Source organism: Sodiomyces alkalinus (assembly GCF_003711515.1).
Source record: "Sodiomyces alkalinus F11 unplaced genomic scaffold SODALscaffold_11, whole genome shotgun sequence".
NCBI lineage: Eukaryota > Fungi > Ascomycota > Sordariomycetes > Glomerellales > Plectosphaerellaceae > Sodiomyces > Sodiomyces alkalinus.
In genome coordinates this window covers 689710-706568 of record NW_021167089.1, presented here as the reverse complement: position 1 = coordinate 706568, position 16859 = coordinate 689710, and the positions used below count along the sequence as shown (strand labels likewise).

Here is a 16859-nt window from a genome sequence, read left to right as displayed (position 1 = left end):
CCACATTTTCCCTGCGTTCCCTGGTAATGGCAAAACTGGGCAAAGAATCCGCGCTACATACCTGCAAAGGGATCCCTGAACTCGAGAAGATCCCGCTGTCCGTAGAACTCACCGGCGACGGTTAGGATCATGTTCAGGGTAGCACGCATGTTCATCCTGGCACGCAAGCGGGCGTCGGGTGCTTTTTCGTCTTCTTCCTCTTCCGCAGCTGTCCCTCTGGAGTCCTGAGCCGGGGGTTGGACGTCGACGTCTTCGAGCTGCGCCAGCACCCGCGCTTTCGCGGCTTCCAACCCCTCGTCTGTCTCCGGGGCGGCCTGGTGCGGCGCGGACGTGTCGTCCTCGACCACCTCGCCATCCTCGGAACAGTCCATGGATTGCGAGTGCCGATCTTCCTCTCCCTTCTCGTCGATCTCGCCGTCTTCGACGTCCTCGGCGGTTGCGGTATCGTCTTTGGTTGCCGTTGCAGCACCAACGGCGGGTTCAGCAGCGGTTTCATCTCTCCTTTCTATTCCGTCTGGTTCGCCAGAAATCGCACCGGTGTTTTCCTGCTGATCGTCTCCGTCTTCTTCTTCAACCGTGCCCTCGTCCTCCTCGGGTTCCGGCTCTTCGACCTCCATGTCTTGCAACACGTCCTCGTCGTCGTCGGAGCTGTCATCCACAGCCTCGTGCACGCCTAGGTCTACGCCCTCCCCGTCGAGTGCGTCCCGGAGGTTCGCCATATCTGCCAAGCTCTGGCTCAAGAGCACGGCGCGGCGGCCCAGGTCGCGCACCCAGGCGATCTCGACGTGGTTCAGCTCGCCGGGCGGGGGGAGACGAGCCAGCAGAGCCCAGACCCAGCGGCTTGTGCGCTCGTGCAGCTCGGCGCCGCGGCGGAGGAAGCTGCCCGAGAGCAGGACCCGGAGGACCCGGAGGACAGACTCCTTGTCCATGGAGGCGATCTGGGCGGGGAGCGGGTCGGTGTTGCGGAGACGGTGGTTCCAGATCTTGAAGACGGGACTCCGAGGGCCCAGGCGGCCGACGTGGGGGCTGTGGGTGCGAGGGAGATCGGAGACGACGCTTTCGGGTGGTTTGGATCGGAGGACTGCGCGCAGGGCATGGTAGTGGTCCAGCTGGGAGGCGAAGTAGGCCTCGTGAACGGCTGCTTCGGTATCGGCGTTTCGGTGGGATGGCGAGCCGTCCCAGTCTTGGCCATCTTCACCCCCTTGTGCTTCTGCCTCTTCGACCCAAGAATCAGGATGACCGATGTATGCGCCGTCTTCATAGCGCCCGCAATAGTCCCCAATACCGCTTTCATACAGACCACGATCGAGTGCAGTGTCGCTTAATTCTTCCTCTTTGCTGTTGTCGGCTATCTCGTTGGCATCGTCATCGGGTCCGTTGGGGGGTCGGAAGCCTTCGGGAAGTTGAGGCCCAATCGGGATCTTGGGGGCGACGAGAAGATGGGGAATACCGGTAGCTTCTTGTCTGGAAAACACTCCCCATATCAGCATGTTTTTTTGATACTGCAGAAACGAGGAAGAATTGGTTTCAGCGCGTTGCAGCAGACGAAAGGAATAGAGAGAGTTCCGCGTGAGAACCAAGTGTGGGTAAGGAATTTGTACCCACCTCACTGACTTCAGATAGGCCATGGCATCGGCGTCATCTTCGAACTCGACATCTGAATCGGCGGGGATCGTAGTAGTAGCATCGCCATAGCTGGAGAAGACATATTTCTGGCCCCAAGTAGGATCGATGTGGGAATTTTGATGCTGTCGTCCGGACTTGGAGCTGCTGGACTGGTTCTTGGATCGTTTCTTCACCGGTTGCTCGACAGAGGCCTCGTCTTGCCCATCGGTAGATGTGGCATGACTACGCTTGGAAGCCATGGAGTTGGGAACCAGAAAACGACAAACCAGATCAGTAGAACTTTCTGGGTTCTGGAGGGAGGTCGAAGCACGTCTCGGTCTGCAGACGTTAGGCGCAGTTGAGTTGCTCCCAAGTTTTACCCAAGTTTTACGGAGTAAGGTAATTATCTGGAGCTTGGAGGTACCTGCACCTGCAGTTATTTAAGGGGACCACTTTCAGAAAAATGTACTTCAGTAATTAGTGCGTACGTAACGTTCATTAGAGGACGATTATTAAGGCCCCGTTCGACCATTTTATCAACTTGGTGAGATTTCACCACGATTTTTGTGAAAGTGATAACGCTGCTAAGGCGCTATTTTAGCGCCGTCGCTTAGCCTCGATATATCTTTTTATACAGAAATAAGGGAGTTATATCGGGGAAGTATTAAGCCGATTCCGTAATACAGGATTAAGTCTTTCGTATATAAAAAACACCGCTTTTTACTAGTATAGAATATTGTGAATACTACTACGTATATCGATATAGCGGCCCTAGGTTCTATTAGTGTAGAGGATATTATAGAAGGGTCACTTAGTAATATACCTGACCCTAATACTAAGGATGTTAATAACGGGGAGGCTACTTAAGAAGACTAAAATATCGAATAGTAACCCCTTATATAAAGGAGGGATACCACTAATTCTAATGTCTCTAGCGATAACGATATATCTGAAGACGATATAACTAGTTAAAATCCTACTATAAAAAGGACCTCGGCGTTATAAGCTAATACTCCTTCGTCTACTAATAAACGATCGCGGGTATTATAGCAGGATTATATCGAACGTCGACTTTTCGAGTTATTAGTTACTATGCATCGCGATAATACCCTATTCGCTATAAGTAATAAGAGGTTAGCTAGATAATAAGTGCTATCTAAGATCCTACCTAAGATATAAGAAGTATATCCTATAACTAATCCATTAGTTAAAGAGATAATAATAAAGCTTAATCGTATAGAAAAAGAGCTAAGAGCTATCCTAACGCTAATCGGTAAGTCCAGTATTAATAACTACGATAATTAGAGCGGTATTATCGAAGCGACTAACGAGTAGTAGGATATATTCGAGATAAAATACGGCGAGATCAGTAGGCGTATTCGGAGGCGCGGAGGCGTATAATAGGTGGATAGCCTATTAAAGCTTATTTAACCTAATACTATCGCGATAGATTAGAATATCGCCGACATATAAGAGCTGGTTTAATGTAAGTATTAGAAATCGGTATTAACGCTAACGCCTATTCCTAAACGCACTAAGTAATAATATTAGGATTCTAATAATAATAGCGTAATAAGCTCGCCTATCCCTTATAACGATATCTTAGATAACACTCTATAGCGCTATCATAGGAGGGAAAATGCACCTACAGATCCACTAATAACTAGTCTGCTTACGTTAGTAGTATATTAGAACACGCCTTCTTTTAGTAACGCTATTACCGATTATCAGCGTGATTTCTTCGAGGAATTAGGTAGCGTTAATAGGATTATTATAGTAGAGGAATTTATTACTTAAAATTCTAACCTAGTAACGCTTTTTAACTCGTTAAGAAAGGAGGAAAAAAGGGCGTTTTTAAAGAAGTACAGCTTTATAAAAGCAGAGGTTATAAAAATAGCAGAGGTTATTAAAGGTAGTAATAATAGTGATAGTGGTAAGGGTAGGAGGCGTAGCCTTACGGTAGACCTGGATTCTGATTAAGTCTTATTTTCTATATACTTTAATTAGCTAGAAATATTCACTACTTACCTACATAGATTTAGTGCGGGGTATAGCTCTATCTTATCTACTATTCCTACCTCTTAATATCTAGCTAGGTAGATATAGTACTTAACGTGCTACTTAATATATCGATATCTTTTCTATAATAATAACTATTACCACTACTATTCTGTTATCTTAGTTATCTAATACCTTATTTCTAATCCGCTCTTAATACCGATATTATAATTAGCTCGCTCGGTAGCTAGCTATAATAGCTACTATTCCTCTTCTTTAGTAAATCCTCTATCCACCATTATTATTAACGCTACACTATTACGTATAGCCCTAACAAAGTTCTAGATCCCCGTTACCGCGTACACGATTATAATTTGCTTTTCGAGGGTATATTCAGGTACCTTCCTATTAAGGATACGAAAAGACCTCTTTAGTACACTAAAAACGCGCTTAATAGTGCTACGGTGGCCGGCGTGGAGGCGGTTAAATCGCTTCTTTAATAATAGATATTTCCACTCTATTTTAGAAAATTCTTAAAGGTAATACCTCTTGCTATCGAATAGGGTTACAATACCTCGGTTATCGTTACTAAACCCACTATTAGCGAGGTAGAATCTCCTATTAGGTACGTTAAAGGACCATTTAGCGAAAGCCTCTTAAAGCAAGGATACGTTATTTATACTACCCTTAGCCCTAGCTAGGATATACGTAAATAAGAGGTTAAAATCGACTACCGCGGGGATATTTTAGGTAAGTTATCCTTTCCGATTATAGAACCGCCGTTATATATTAGGTAGCACCTACGCTAAGATATAGGTTCCGTTAATTACTCTGATATAGCCATTAAACTAATTATTATATCGTGATAGTTCGATATATCGCGATACGTATTGGTATAAAGATTACTTAACGTATTCGATATAAAGCTAATATATCGTATCTAGGACCTTGTTAAAGATACGCGATCCCGTATTTAACGATATCTTAAAGCGGTAGTATATATTACGCAGGGATACATTATAATTGATAATATAGAGGAAGAGTATAACCTTCCACGTTCTTATATAGTAAGAGGTTTCTCTAACGGTGCCGTTTAATATTACCTATTCTATTAGGCGATAAAATTCGAGCTAACTAAGTCGGAATAAGTCCCGGAATACTATATCGGAGCCGACTAAAATACCCCTTATAATCCTTATCGTGATTATAGGGTAATTACTATAACTTCGCTAATATATATTTTTATACCCTAGGAGGCGCTATTAGATATCGGGCCGTTATAGAATTAATATTAGAATAATTAGCTTATAGTCGCCTATAATTCCGTTAACTTAAATAGCAATAGTATCGTCGTTAGCCTTACTAACTACGGTGTGGCTAATTATGGATCCTATTTTAGTGAAAAAACCACTAAGTTATTAGCGTGTTTTTGCTTCACTAAGCTCTCCTATATAAAATCCTACTAACTTAGTAATCGCGGACTCGCTGCCTGCCCCTCCGGGAATGGCGGTCCCCCCAAACAGGCATCGCGCCACGTCCGCCCTGTTTGGACTGGCTACGCGCACGGGCCTCGCCGCTCCCCTCCATAAGTACGGCGGCCCTCCCGCTCGACGACCTCTCGTGTACTGTCTACTCGTTTCGTCCCTCTTCACGTCCCGGTCACCGCTTCCTCATCTCCCGGTCATCGCCTCGTTCCCTTCCTCTCGGCTACTTGCCTCAGGCCGTCGCAATTTCCGCCGTCATGCTCTTGCATAGGTTAGCGCCCCAGGCGGTCCTGGGTCCTTCCGCCTCTTGCCTCGACTCGGTCCTGACCGGCTTCGTGAGTTGCTTAATGTGCATGTTCCACTGAGTTGCTTTCCCATGGCCCTGACTGACGAACTTGTCGCTTGCAGTCACATCTTCCTGCATAGGTCGGTTGAAGCGCCTCGACGTCAGCTCTATCGACTGAGAGCTGTCGAAAGCAGGCGTTATCAGCAGTGCCATCTCCATTCGAGCACTTCAGGCCACGTCTCCAGCCCGACGACCTCGCGGCTTTCCTGCCCTCCCTCTTCGACCAGTCTGGACCTGTCAAGACCCGTCCAAGCGTTTTGCGGTGTGCTGATCCTACCCGCTTTCGACGACCAGTTTCCTCGCGTTTGGGCACAGCAGGGGAGCTCGAACGCGACATGAGACGCTGATGCAGGGAAAAGGGGGACGCACATGGGGTCAGGAACGCTGGTTCCCATGTTAGCTTCAAAGAGAATAGGAGGCGCAGCCACGGACGCGCAGTGCAACGTTGCTTCTGTCCCACATTCAGGCGCCTCGGTCATGCCGAGATGGGCCGATTCTTCGGTCATCTTTGCGGCAAGAAGCCCCCCGATGGTCTCGAGCGCGAAATGCAGCTGACGACGCAATCCTGCTGCCTTCTCGTACTCCCCCTCACGCTCCACAGCCCGGACCAAGGGAAGGCGGACTCGTTAGTCAAGGCTGGTTTTGTCTTGCTGCGCGTCGCATTGGTATGGCCCGCTGATGGGACTTGGCCCGGGATCACGACCAGAAAGCTCGGGAAAGGCGGATGCTTTTGCATTTTGGGAGGAGGCGCCTACCTCATCTCCTTGGTTGATGGCGATGAGCGGCATTGCCAAATTGAGGGCGGCGCCATGCGCTTGCATGGGCATTCCCTTTCTGTGAGGAGCATGGCTAGTCAGATCTTCGAGAGGGGCAAGAGAGCAAGAAGATCATTGTAGGCATGGACCATGGAACGATCTATAAAATGCTACTCGTTCACCCACATCTTGAGTCTCGTCCTCATCATATTCCCACGTTCTTTCACGCTTGCAGGCTTTCAAAATGCCTCGCTCAACACACATCAGTCTCGATCATGTTCAATTCTATCAGCCTCCTGCTCCAAGACCTCCCCAGCCTACCGCCAACATTCGACCCCTGAGCAGCTCAGCTCTATCGACTCTGCCCCAGAACTCGGCCGTCCCTGCTCCAGACATCAGTGCAGGGCCCTGGGGCATTTGTCGCGCAACCTCGTCCCGCGAAGTGATCGAGGTAGACGAAACCCAGTGTGATGCAAGCAGCCGCGATGACGCCGACAAGGACCCAGAGACTATGCCACCACGGGCAATGGCTGGCTCTGTCAATGCCGGCCTTCCGCCGGATTTGGGTTCGGCCATCCCTCAGGGTCCCTTCTCTCCGGCCTGCGACGAGAACTCCATCCCGACACAGTTCTCGGTGTATCCACCAGGCACAGCTCCCACAAGATCCGCAGCCATGGAGGATTTCCCTTTTTCGTGCACTCGCGAAAGCATGGGAAGGGGTCTGGGATCATCCGATACCGCAATGGGCACTCCTACCACATCAGTACACCTGGCATGTCACTGTTCTCCTCTCGGCTGCTCAAGTCGGCACGGTGATACAGTGTCTGCTCTGTTCCCAGCCATTGACACAGATCGCACTCAGCCTCCCCGTCCAGTAGATATGAGGGATCTTGATCGGTTGCTCGACGGGTGGACCAACGGTCCGACTCACGAGGGCTCAGCATTGGGCAGGGGTCTTCCATGCGCTGGTGCGAAGCCGCTCAATTCCTCTCAATCATTCGGGTCGCAAGGACTTGCGTGCTCTTCACAGTAGTCGCCCGCGAGCGATGTGAGCCCCGGGAATCATAGCGCCCAAGGAACTCGATCGCGATGTGAAAGTTCTGAACGGAATCTGTCGTTCCCGGAAGGCAACAGCCCTCTTCTCCCTCCACCTGCGCTCAGAAGACACCGGCATGCGAACCTCGACACGGAAGGACCCCGACGATCGAGCATGCGCTTACAAGCCATAGCGACTGCTCGACGCAAAACGGAAGCCAATTCCCATCGACGGCGAGCCACACCGTCGGACGAAGACTCCTCGTCCGAATCATCCGACTCGAGCGACACAGACTATACTATAGAGCCGTCACCAAGTCCGACCAGGCCTAGAAGTCGCAGTTTAGGTAGTCGTGGTCAGCTCATGTCCGCGCGCCGTCGTTTACGATCTGAGGCGGTGAACGGTTTCTTGCAGCACTTGCGACCGGCGGCTACGCTTGCCAAAGGCCACAGTACCACGAAACCTGCAAGTCCTATTGCCATTACCCCGCCACGCTCGCGCACCCCATCCAGTCAGGAGTCAGCGGAGGAGGATGTATCCGCCACCTTCACGGAATGGCCACTCGCAAACGCCTCACTTAAGCGTGTGCTGGTGGGCGGTGTTCCCCAATTCCAGCTACAATTTCAATGGGATCCCAATTGGGGCCAGCGGCCACACGCGCATGCTCAGGCCATCTCGGCCAGGAGACGGCGTGGAACGACATCCCCAAGAAGTCTGGAAGGTCAAGATCGGGCGAAGAGGAGGCAGACGCGCGGGTCGAGCTCGGGAATGCCCTTCTCAGAGGAAGAAGACAGCTACCTTATCCAACTGAAGGAAGATGGACAGCTGCCCTGGCGTGGGATCTATGAACAGTTTGCGGCGCGGTACCCGGGACGGAGCATCGCATCGCTTCAGGTGCATTATTGTACGAAGCTCAAAAAGAGACCGTGAACTTGTAGCGTCGTCATAATTGAGCATCGGTCGTGCCGACAAGATAGAACACATTTGTCGGTTTGGTGCAACACAATTCCAGGCCGAGCCACAGGACGTTGCACGAGACATGGCGCCCCCTCATTTCTTCGACCCCATGACTCGTGATGTATTGATAAGTGGTGTAGCGCAGTGCCCAACACCCACCAGGCTGTGTTGGGGACCGAGAGATTTCACAGACAGACGTAGCTCTGCCCGAATAACGAGTAGAGAGTCGCTCTCTATACTGTACATGGTAGGTGCACATGTCAACTAACATCTCGCGTCAGAGAGTGACAGCAAGGTTCAACATGATGACGCATCGTAACCCATTGACAGTCACGATCATCCGCTGCGATGGCACTCACTACATTGACCGTCCCTGACACACACAGGACTGCTTCAGGTCCGCAAAGTTAAGTGTATTTCAAGCTGTAGTCTGCTTTGGTAGCGAAATCTCATCATCCCTTCTACCACGCCCTACTTTTCCGCCGGCGGCGACGAGCTACTTGCCGGCCGATCCATCGGACGCTCCCTGTGATAAAAAAACCGCCGAGTCTCGCCTCCTTCTTTGCGCCACGGCATTGCCGTCGCGCACCGTTCTCCGCATGGCCCGCCGCGGCATCTCCTCATTCGCGGCGTCTTGGGCATCGCCCCGTGTGAGCATATACCCATGATGAATGAGATCTGATGGGTTTTCTTCGCCATCTTCGGCCTGGTCGGCAGTGACGTCAACAAAAGCCGGCCACACAACCTTGACTACATCTCCGACGGAAAATGTTGCAGGCTCCGACTCTGGCCGCTTTGGCTGACTTTCCTTGCCTCCCTGTCGTGGTGGAGTCGACTTCGTGCTATTCCCTGACGGACTCGGACCTGGCCATCTCGGTAGTGGTTGCCAATCGTCGAGGTTCTCTAGAGCAAAACACGGCCCAACTCGTTCTTTAAGCCTCTGCACCAACTGCCAGTTGCTGCACAGCTCGCCTGTGAGATGACTGAGCTTCAACTTGAACGGCGCGTGTTGCTCGGCCGGTACAATACCAGCCACCGCCGCCACGACCTCCTCGACGGCAAGATCGGCGCATTCGTCTCGGCGCGTCTTCTGCTGATCGGGCAATACCGCGAGCAGCACAGAACGAACAAGCTCATCCTGGTACAGGTTTGCCCCAGGTAGCATATCCAACATATTATCGGCACCTGTACCCAAGGAGAGGTACGTCGGCTGCAAGACGAAGCTGGCGAGTGCCCTGGCGTAAATTGACAGGCCGGCGATGACCCGCATCCGCTTCGCCGGGGCCGAGTTTGAGGCGGGAAGCGGGATCGCACGCTGTATGGCTGCGTGATCCCTGATACGGTCCCAGCATCTGGGGTTCTGCAGCTGATCTTCACCCATGTCGTGGCCGAGGAATGCCCTGAACAGGTCGGTGGCTTCGTTGAACGTCATGGCCAACATTTGGGAGCTGATAGAAACGTTAGAATACATACACAAAGCTGTTTCAAAACTCATTTCACCGCTTACATTTTCGGTCTCACGACCCTCAGGTGTGTCAATGTTGCTGTGCAGGATCGAAATGAAGCGAGCTCGTTCTGGGCTGTCATCAAGGCTTCGGATTGGGATTTGAGCTTGTTGTTGGCGGATTGCAAATCTTTCTGCAGTTTGGATATTTCTTTGCTCGCCAAATCCAGTTTTTCCTCCTGAGTGGTGACAGTTTTGACGAGTTTCGCAGCGTGGTCTTCGTGGCTCTTGACGGTTGCAATTGATCGTTTTACATCGTTCTCAAGGGCCTTGATCTTCTCTCGCAATCCAGTCGCGGTGTCTTGCTCTCCCTTGAGCTTTCGATAAGCTGCCGCTTTTTCCTCTGTGGCTTTGATGTGTTGCTTGGCCTGCTCCTGTATCGTCTTTTCAAACCTCGCCTTTTCAGCGTGTCGATCCACAGTCAGTCGCGTCAACTCGCCGAGGTTTCTGTTGTAGGCGGTCGTAGTCTCGTCGAGCTCCTTTCTGAGTTTGTTATTATGCAGAGCAATGTCCTTCATACCTTGGAAGCTCTTGTCGGAGGATAGTTTATTGACTACCGAGATGAATTCGTCAATGACATGTTCTGGTCCTGGGCTCGGAGACGGATCCGCCTTCCGGGGCGTATGGTTGTCCGCCGGCGACATGGTGGCGTGTGGCAGGCTGTGCTGCTGGTAGATTGGTGGGAGAGATGCGGGCAGCAGGATGATATCTGTTGTGTCTTGAACGTACAAATATATAGCTTTGCTCAGGGTGCGTTCGTGTGGAGAGCAAGTGTCACACAGGGCACCGCAAAAAGACAGCTTCACATTCTCGCCGATGCTGACTGGCGCACAATCGCACCAAGCCTGCGCCATGCCATGCCCCAAGACGGCTGAAAGTCATCGATCGAGCAGTCTTCATCGTGCAAGCAATAACGTCGCGGGATCTCACCATTGGCGACGAGGCGATCGAAAGCCATTGGGTGTGCGGTTTCCAACGTGGAGGCGACCACGTCCTGAAAGCTCAGGTCTGGCGACGGGGCGGTTGAAAGTCATTGGGCGTGCGGTAACCGGCGTGCAGGCGACAGTGCCATGAAGGCAGATGGCGAGGAACAAGTCGGCACACTTGCATAATGCGGTTGGTGCAGAGGTGCATCGGAGCTCTAATATACATCACATCAACGAACAAATCGTTAGTTGTTTGCGCGTTACACCACATAGCTTTACCTTTCGCATGAACTGGTAATGCACGAGCCAATTTTAGGGCGGACGGGGCGAACCGAAGTTGTATTGCGTGTTAGTGATTAGAGCTGCGGTGTCGGTTGGCGACCCTGGTGGAGCCATCATATTGTCCAACAGATCAGCGACGTTACTGCCGCTACCAAGGAGGTTTCTCTGTCAGTAACGCCCGCATAATGTGAAATCTCTCAGTAAGCAACTCATACAGAATGCCCCAACTTCAGGGCCATGACCAAACCATAAGCACCCAGTGCTGTTGCCAATTACCCCGCAACTCCCACCTGATTGCGTACCCGCTGCTAACCAGGCTGATCGATCTTGCCCACCTGCCGCTCGCCATCGCCTAAGCCGCCGCCTACCCGACCACGAACAGCGGCATTGTCACGGGGTCCAAATACCTAGCAATGCTCCGAGCGTGGATTCCACTCGGGGGGAGGGGGGAGGAGGGACACAAAGCGACGGACAAATCCGTAGCCGCCCACCATGTTCTGCTGCTTGATAGGCACATGTTCCTAGCCAACCTCAGAGGAATTTGCTTCCCTTGGGAGACATGTTTTTCTCTTGCAAATTTAGCTAGCGACTTAAAGACATCGAGCAAGAAGGTCATGATGATAGGCCTTATAGGCTGCCATACCTACAAGTTCTTCGCGTTTACTCCAATTTAATTGGGCGCAGGAAACGACACTTGCAAGTCGGACACCAACAGAACAACGCTGGAAGCGACTTCTAAAGAAAGCTGTGGCAAAGTGACCTTTTGTGTATTTGTTTATCCGTGTGCCCCAGCCGACAAGAAAGTGACCCCGGCCACCAGGCATTTTCACCCTCTTACTCCGCCCCGGCACAGCCTTGATCCTGGTCCATCGAGGCAGCTCGACACGCCAGACCGGCCGTGGATCATGCATTGTTGCTGCCCTCTATGGGCATGCTATGATGTCCTTACCCGATCGTTCTCCTCTCTGGGGGGTTGGCGTCTGCCAGCTGGCTTCCGCTTTCCCCCCCAAAGCTCTCTCTCGCCCGCGAGCTCCCTATTTTCCCTCCCTTATTCCTCCCCATCAACCTTGCCGCTGCCGTTCCAGGAAAGACAGACGCTACCCTCACGAATCAAAGGGACCATGTTACGTCACATCGAAGGTGGAGGTCCTTGCTAGACTTGTGAACGCTGCGCCCTTGGATAGAACCGTATGAGCCTGGCACGGGGTTGTTCAATGTTGGCCTCCCTGCCCCTCCCCATAGACCCTTCTCCCTTCTCATCTTCCCAACATGTACCTCATGGCCTAGGACAGCATCATTATCGGCTGATCTTTGCCGATTTGTGCTATGCGAAAAAGGGAAGCTTGGACTATTAGCTGAACGCAAAACACTGACAATAATTGGTTGGCTCCCCATAGGCACGGGCTGAAAAGCTGTCTCGTACTTCACTGTTATATCTCGAGTCGCCGTGCTGATAACCTGAAGCCCTTTATCGAGGATCCAAATCAACAGCGACCTCGCGAACTCGGAGGCGCAAATAATCAAAACGTGATCATACGGCCGGGTTGTAAGACGCTGTTGAACATCTATTGGACGGCCCGGAAGCGAATAAAACCACAGCTTTCGCTCCCGAGGTGACTCATAACTGCTGCGAGTGTCCCAAAGTCCTTGCGGCACTTGGGATTCAGACAATGATAAAGACTTTGCTGGTGCACTAGGGAATTAAGATGCCGATCAAGGGATCTCTATGCTTTAAAGCGACGGTGGCAGAAGTAGCACTCAAACACGCTAGCTTCCGAATTCCAGCATTTCTTAGTAGATTGATAGAATCCCACGTGGTTCGCACCGGTCGGCCTCGTCAACAACGTTTTGGTAAGAATCCCGGTCGGGTCGCGTTTTCGAACTGCTTCGTAAAACTCCATTCGATCAACAGGCGCTTTCGGACAGCAGCCACGCTCCACATAATGGGTCGCGCCAGAAGCAGCAGCGTAGTCCTTGCCGCAAAAGAGGCACGCCACCTTGTCACTGGCATGTCGATTGCTGTTGCGATGCTATTCTTTCTTGTCAGCCCCTTGACTCCACATTGTGCATCACGGTGACATACATTGTTGATGGCGTTCCAGCCACCGAAATACTTATCGCAAGGGTCGCAGTAGTAATGCTCGCTAAGCTCGTGGTCGCGCAGATCTTCCTCGTCGGAAAATATATCGGAACAATCGTCACATTCGTGGTCAACCCCGTGGTCAAGCGCATCCATATGTAGATTCAAGGCTTGGTGGCTGCCAAAGTCGCGGCCGCAGGTGTTGCACTCGAACTCTGGGGCACAGTTGGAGAGGGAGGGGAAGAGGATACTGTGACTGCGCCTTATTAAACGGGCCGAGCCTGATTCCTTGACTTGGCGATTCGGCTGAGTAGGTGAGTCTGTAGTAGCCTGGCACTTGAGAAACGACTCATACCTGAGCTGTTCCTTAGACTTGTCTTTACTCTCAGCCCTATACGGCCATGTTGTTGATCTGGTGGGCCTTCCTCCTTCAATCGAGTGCATGAGTTTGTGGGTTTCTGTCTGCGTAAAACATTGGTTGATGCCTGAGACCACCGAACGCCCTCCCTTTTGTTCCAAACCAGGCGTAAAGAGATAACTTGAAGTCAAAGTCTATCGTCGTCCCCTCCACCACGGCTCGAACGGTACCCAGGCCAGGCCAGGACTTCTGTTGAGACCCAAAGGTATCCGGTTGATAGCTGCCAAATACATAAGGGTCGCTGTGGTGAATCCAACAGTCGCCAGAAGCACTGCTCGCGGGCAATTTATCGAAGCCTTCAGGCGACCGATATTGGCGAAGACTCCGTTGCTGATCACGCCAGAATCGCAGGTGCCGGAGCTGGGACCGCGCCCCGGCGTCTTGATCATGTCGACTACCTCCTGGGCGGATCGTATCTCTCGGTGCCAGCATTTCGCGATTACATCGGCACACTGGATTCCGGTAAGCTCCGGGAACTCGCGCGCCTGGTACCGCCTGTCGACTTCATGGCTGGGAATCTCCTCGAAAGGGGCGGTCCCAGTTATAATAAAATAGATAGTCGAGCCGAGTCCGAAAAAGTCGTCGTCGGGCGTCGGAGGCCTTTTCGCGGTCCAATACGAATCAGGGCCCGTATACCGAGTCCCCGGGCGGGTATTTGTCCCCGATGCATGCAGCGAAGAGCCACTGAAATCGGAGATCTTGAGGTTCAGGTCTGCATCTAATAGGAAATTGTGCGGGCCAATGTCGCAATGGATAATGGATAAGGTTTGAAGAAGATGAACGCCTTGGGCAGCCTGCTCAATCCATCGTCGTCGCGTTTCGACGGACACCTCTGGGTATGCCCTGAGATAATCTTTCAGAGTCCCGTTCGGCATATACTCTAAGACCAACGTAGACTCGCTGGCGTCCCAAGCTTTCTTCTTGACGAGACAGGCATGTTCGCCGAGTAGGTCGTATATCCGGGACTCGAGAGCGAGCTCTTCGCGGCGCTCCACGTCACGATCGCGCCCTAGCCAGGCAGTTTTGATAATGTCGCCAGAGGGCAGCAGCTCGACGAGTGACGTTAATCCGATATCGATAAGAACGCCCTTCTAGTCGATGGTCACTTGGTCCTCAGTCGTATTAACCTGGCTATGGCTATTAGCGGGACCGCATTCATCTTCGGGGGAGTGGACGCTGGGCATGGCGGACATGTCTGGAATAGGGGATAGGTTGGTAGGAGTGTTGGAATTCATTAGAGATAAGAGCGTTGGAGAGCAATTGGCCGTTACTTTAATGGCGAGTGGGGCTATCCGGCGATAACGGTTGCCAGCTGCCCACCGGCCCGCTAGTGTAAGTTAATTCGCGTGAGATGTTACCGGGGAGCAGCGAGTGGAATGGTCTTGAGAATCGTAATGATAAATTATCGTCAAGACGCCTGTAATCTACTGCATTTCCTCCCTATCCCAAGCTGTGGCCTCACATCCCTGATATTCATTGCTGGCTGTATCCTTCGTCGCGGTGATTCGGACACTGATTGCGTGTCGTCTTGCGACCGAGATACGAGGTCGCGGGGTTGGCACAGACGGTTCCAGAGCTCTGTGCGGCGAGGCATTTCATCAAGACGGTGCTCGACGTGTTGTATGATTCTGGACACCCGGAATAATGGTTTGGTTATGATGTTGGTGCACATTCTATTGGCGTCTGGTCAATAAAGTCCTCGGAGGAGGAAAAAGATGAATGTCCTATTTACCTTTCTAAGTATGCACGAAGCAGGGACGAAGCTAGAAGCAGATTAAGGATCTAAACACGATGCAAAGCAGAATCACGCTGTGATAAGGAAAGGTAGTCCCTTTTCTTATAGCACAACAGCACCGATCAGGCTATTGACTATTGGCTTCGTGTGCTAAGTCGGTGCTGCCTGGACGAAGAGGGGGAAGGTAAGTGACCTCTGCTATCTATTGGGCGTGACTGATTTATGCTCTTCCATCAATGGTTGCCTTACAGCTGCAGAGGACCTATAAGATAAGACGTACGGCTTCTCCAACCGACGCTTTCGGGGCCCGCGGTATTGGCCGATTTCTACCTTAGACGGTGACGTGGTAGCTTTTGCACATGTCCCTGGCTAGAGCGGCGTTGATTCGGGACGGATTTTGCTAGTGGTCGCAGACGTTATCGAGGTCTTCGCAGGTTAGTGACTAGTCAGAGCCCTGAGGCTTGGATTCCAACCGGTTATTGTCAATGGACTTTAGATCTGCCTATAGGTATAATTTCGCGGCGTGCACTGCTCGTCCTCCTCTACCCTCTTAGATGAAAGTAAAAATGCGGCGCGCTAGGGATGGCGGACAACTAAGTAGCGGGAACGTACCCACCGCCAACGGCACAAGGACGTCGGTAGCAGGAAGATCCACATACAAAGCAAGTCTATTTGCATCCATCCCCGGGTCATTTCTCCGGGCGACTTTGAGTTATTCTCTTCTTTGCCTCGTTCGAAACTGCTCAGGACGGTGAGCCGAGTCCGTGGATATGTCCCAGGGCCTGTGGCCCCTTTCTCTCTACATGCGAGGTTGCCATGTCCTCTTCCTCTTGAGACCGCTCCCAAATTCCAAAACGACTATGATATCGATCGTTGGATACCTAGACAAGGGTGGCATCCAGCATTGAGCCGATAAGCTATGTCGACTTGCCCCTGGAGATCGCCTTACGTACATCGAACAGGTCCGCCACCGTTGTAACGACGACTTGGTCGCTGTCACCGTCTACAAAAACCTCTCCGAAACTACCTACCCGGGAGTGGGGGTTTCTAGGTCAGAGCTCGGACAGAGACTTTTGCTCTGACCAGAGCCAGGACAGAGAAATTTCTGTCGACATGATGTTCTAAGACTGTTGACAGATTGACCAGTTATCGGGCTCTGTCCTATACCCCCCCAAACCCGGGTAGGTATGTATCTTCCGTTTGTTAACTTCTCTAAGTGCTACCTTATATACTTCTAAGCACTCCTGTAATGCCTAGATATCCCGCTGCAATTAACCCTGCTCGCCGGCTCGATCCGGCGAATTAGCGAGCCGCTTTTGTAAGCGTCTAATTTCTTTCGCGATGCGATCGCGAGTGTCGTCGAGAACTTCGCGCGTATAGTTGTAAGTGCGGAGGGGATTATATTCGCCGGTAGATTCATTGTCGGTAATATGGTCTACTAAAACTCGGGTATACCGGTGTCGTTCTCTATCGGAAAGCGACGCGATATATTTCAGGGCATCTTCGTAGACGCGAATGCAATGCTCCGTTATCGCTCTGTCGTTTTTAAGGTCTTCTCCGACGCTGTCTAACTCGGTCGGTGGAAGGCCGCTTAATTTTTCGTTTATGTGTTATAACTGGACGCTAAGCTTATTATTCGTTAACTCGGCAATCTCGCCGAACTATTCGAGGATGGCTTTCGTGGCCGTCGCCTCTTGCCTGCGAATAATATGTTAGCTAGCCCCTAATATGCG

At 51.5% G+C, this 16859-nt stretch overlaps 9 protein-coding genes across 9 annotated transcripts; 4 read left to right on the top strand and 5 right to left on the bottom strand.

Moving 5' to 3' along the window:
• Nucleotides 1-53: 53 nt before the first annotated feature.
• On the bottom strand, nucleotides 54-1985 carry SODALDRAFT_316874 (hypothetical protein; the record flags this gene model as incomplete). Its single annotated transcript, XM_028609323.1, has 2 exons — nucleotides 1606-1985; nucleotides 54-1464 (listed from the first exon to the last, which is right to left on the bottom strand). Exons 1-2 carry the CDS (start codon nucleotides 1863-1865, stop codon nucleotides 54-56), a joined length of 1671 nt encoding a protein of 556 aa, XP_028463235.1. The 5' UTR covers nucleotides 1866-1985.
• A 3233-nt stretch (nucleotides 1986-5218) lies between these two features.
• On the top strand, nucleotides 5219-5903 carry SODALDRAFT_65836 (hypothetical protein). The gene is made up of 2 exons (XM_028615563.1): nucleotides 5219-5436; nucleotides 5496-5903. Exons 1-2 carry the CDS (start codon nucleotides 5345-5347, stop codon nucleotides 5770-5772), a joined length of 369 nt encoding a protein of 122 aa, XP_028463234.1. The 5' UTR covers nucleotides 5219-5344; the 3' UTR covers nucleotides 5773-5903.
• SODALDRAFT_65762 (hypothetical protein) lies at nucleotides 5854-6301 on the bottom strand. The gene has a single exon (XM_028615562.1). It carries the CDS (start codon nucleotides 6167-6169, stop codon nucleotides 5936-5938), a length of 234 nt encoding a protein of 77 aa, XP_028463233.1. The 5' UTR covers nucleotides 6170-6301; the 3' UTR covers nucleotides 5854-5935.
• Nucleotides 6186-7309, top strand: SODALDRAFT_65725 (hypothetical protein). The gene has a single exon (XM_028615561.1). It carries the CDS (start codon nucleotides 6433-6435, stop codon nucleotides 7219-7221), a length of 789 nt encoding a protein of 262 aa, XP_028463232.1. The 5' UTR covers nucleotides 6186-6432; the 3' UTR covers nucleotides 7222-7309.
• On the top strand, nucleotides 7310-8368 carry SODALDRAFT_65724 (hypothetical protein). The gene has a single exon (XM_028615560.1). The coding sequence runs from the start codon at nucleotides 7399-7401 to the stop codon at nucleotides 8152-8154; it is 756 nt and encodes a 251-aa protein (XP_028463231.1). The 5' UTR covers nucleotides 7310-7398; the 3' UTR covers nucleotides 8155-8368.
• A 309-nt stretch (nucleotides 8369-8677) lies between these two features.
• SODALDRAFT_320757 (hypothetical protein) lies at nucleotides 8678-10329 on the bottom strand (the record flags this gene model as incomplete). The annotated part of the gene is made up of 2 exons (XM_028609559.1): nucleotides 8678-9629; nucleotides 9689-10329. The coding sequence occupies 2 exons, from the start codon at nucleotides 10327-10329 to the stop codon at nucleotides 8678-8680; spliced, it is 1593 nt and encodes a 530-aa protein (XP_028463230.1).
• A 1421-nt stretch (nucleotides 10330-11750) lies between these two features.
• SODALDRAFT_328765 (hypothetical protein) lies at nucleotides 11751-12280 on the top strand. The gene has a single exon (XM_028610771.1). It carries the CDS (start codon nucleotides 11830-11832, stop codon nucleotides 12085-12087), a length of 258 nt encoding a protein of 85 aa, XP_028463229.1. The 5' UTR covers nucleotides 11751-11829; the 3' UTR covers nucleotides 12088-12280.
• Nucleotides 12281-12452: 172 nt separating this feature from the next.
• Nucleotides 12453-13657, bottom strand: SODALDRAFT_65686 (hypothetical protein). Its single transcript, XM_028615559.1, has 2 exons — nucleotides 12977-13657; nucleotides 12453-12923 (listed from the first exon to the last, which is right to left on the bottom strand). The coding sequence occupies exons 1-2, from the start codon at nucleotides 13415-13417 to the stop codon at nucleotides 12618-12620; spliced, it is 747 nt and encodes a 248-aa protein (XP_028463228.1). The 5' UTR covers nucleotides 13418-13657; the 3' UTR covers nucleotides 12453-12617.
• SODALDRAFT_337428 (kinase-like protein) lies at nucleotides 13519-14868 on the bottom strand (the record flags this gene model as incomplete). The annotated part of the gene is made up of 3 exons (XM_028612685.1): nucleotides 13519-13611; nucleotides 13715-14482; nucleotides 14854-14868. 3 exons carry the CDS (start codon nucleotides 14866-14868, stop codon nucleotides 13519-13521), a joined length of 876 nt encoding a protein of 291 aa, XP_028463227.1.
• Between the last annotated feature and the right edge of the window lie 1991 nt (nucleotides 14869-16859).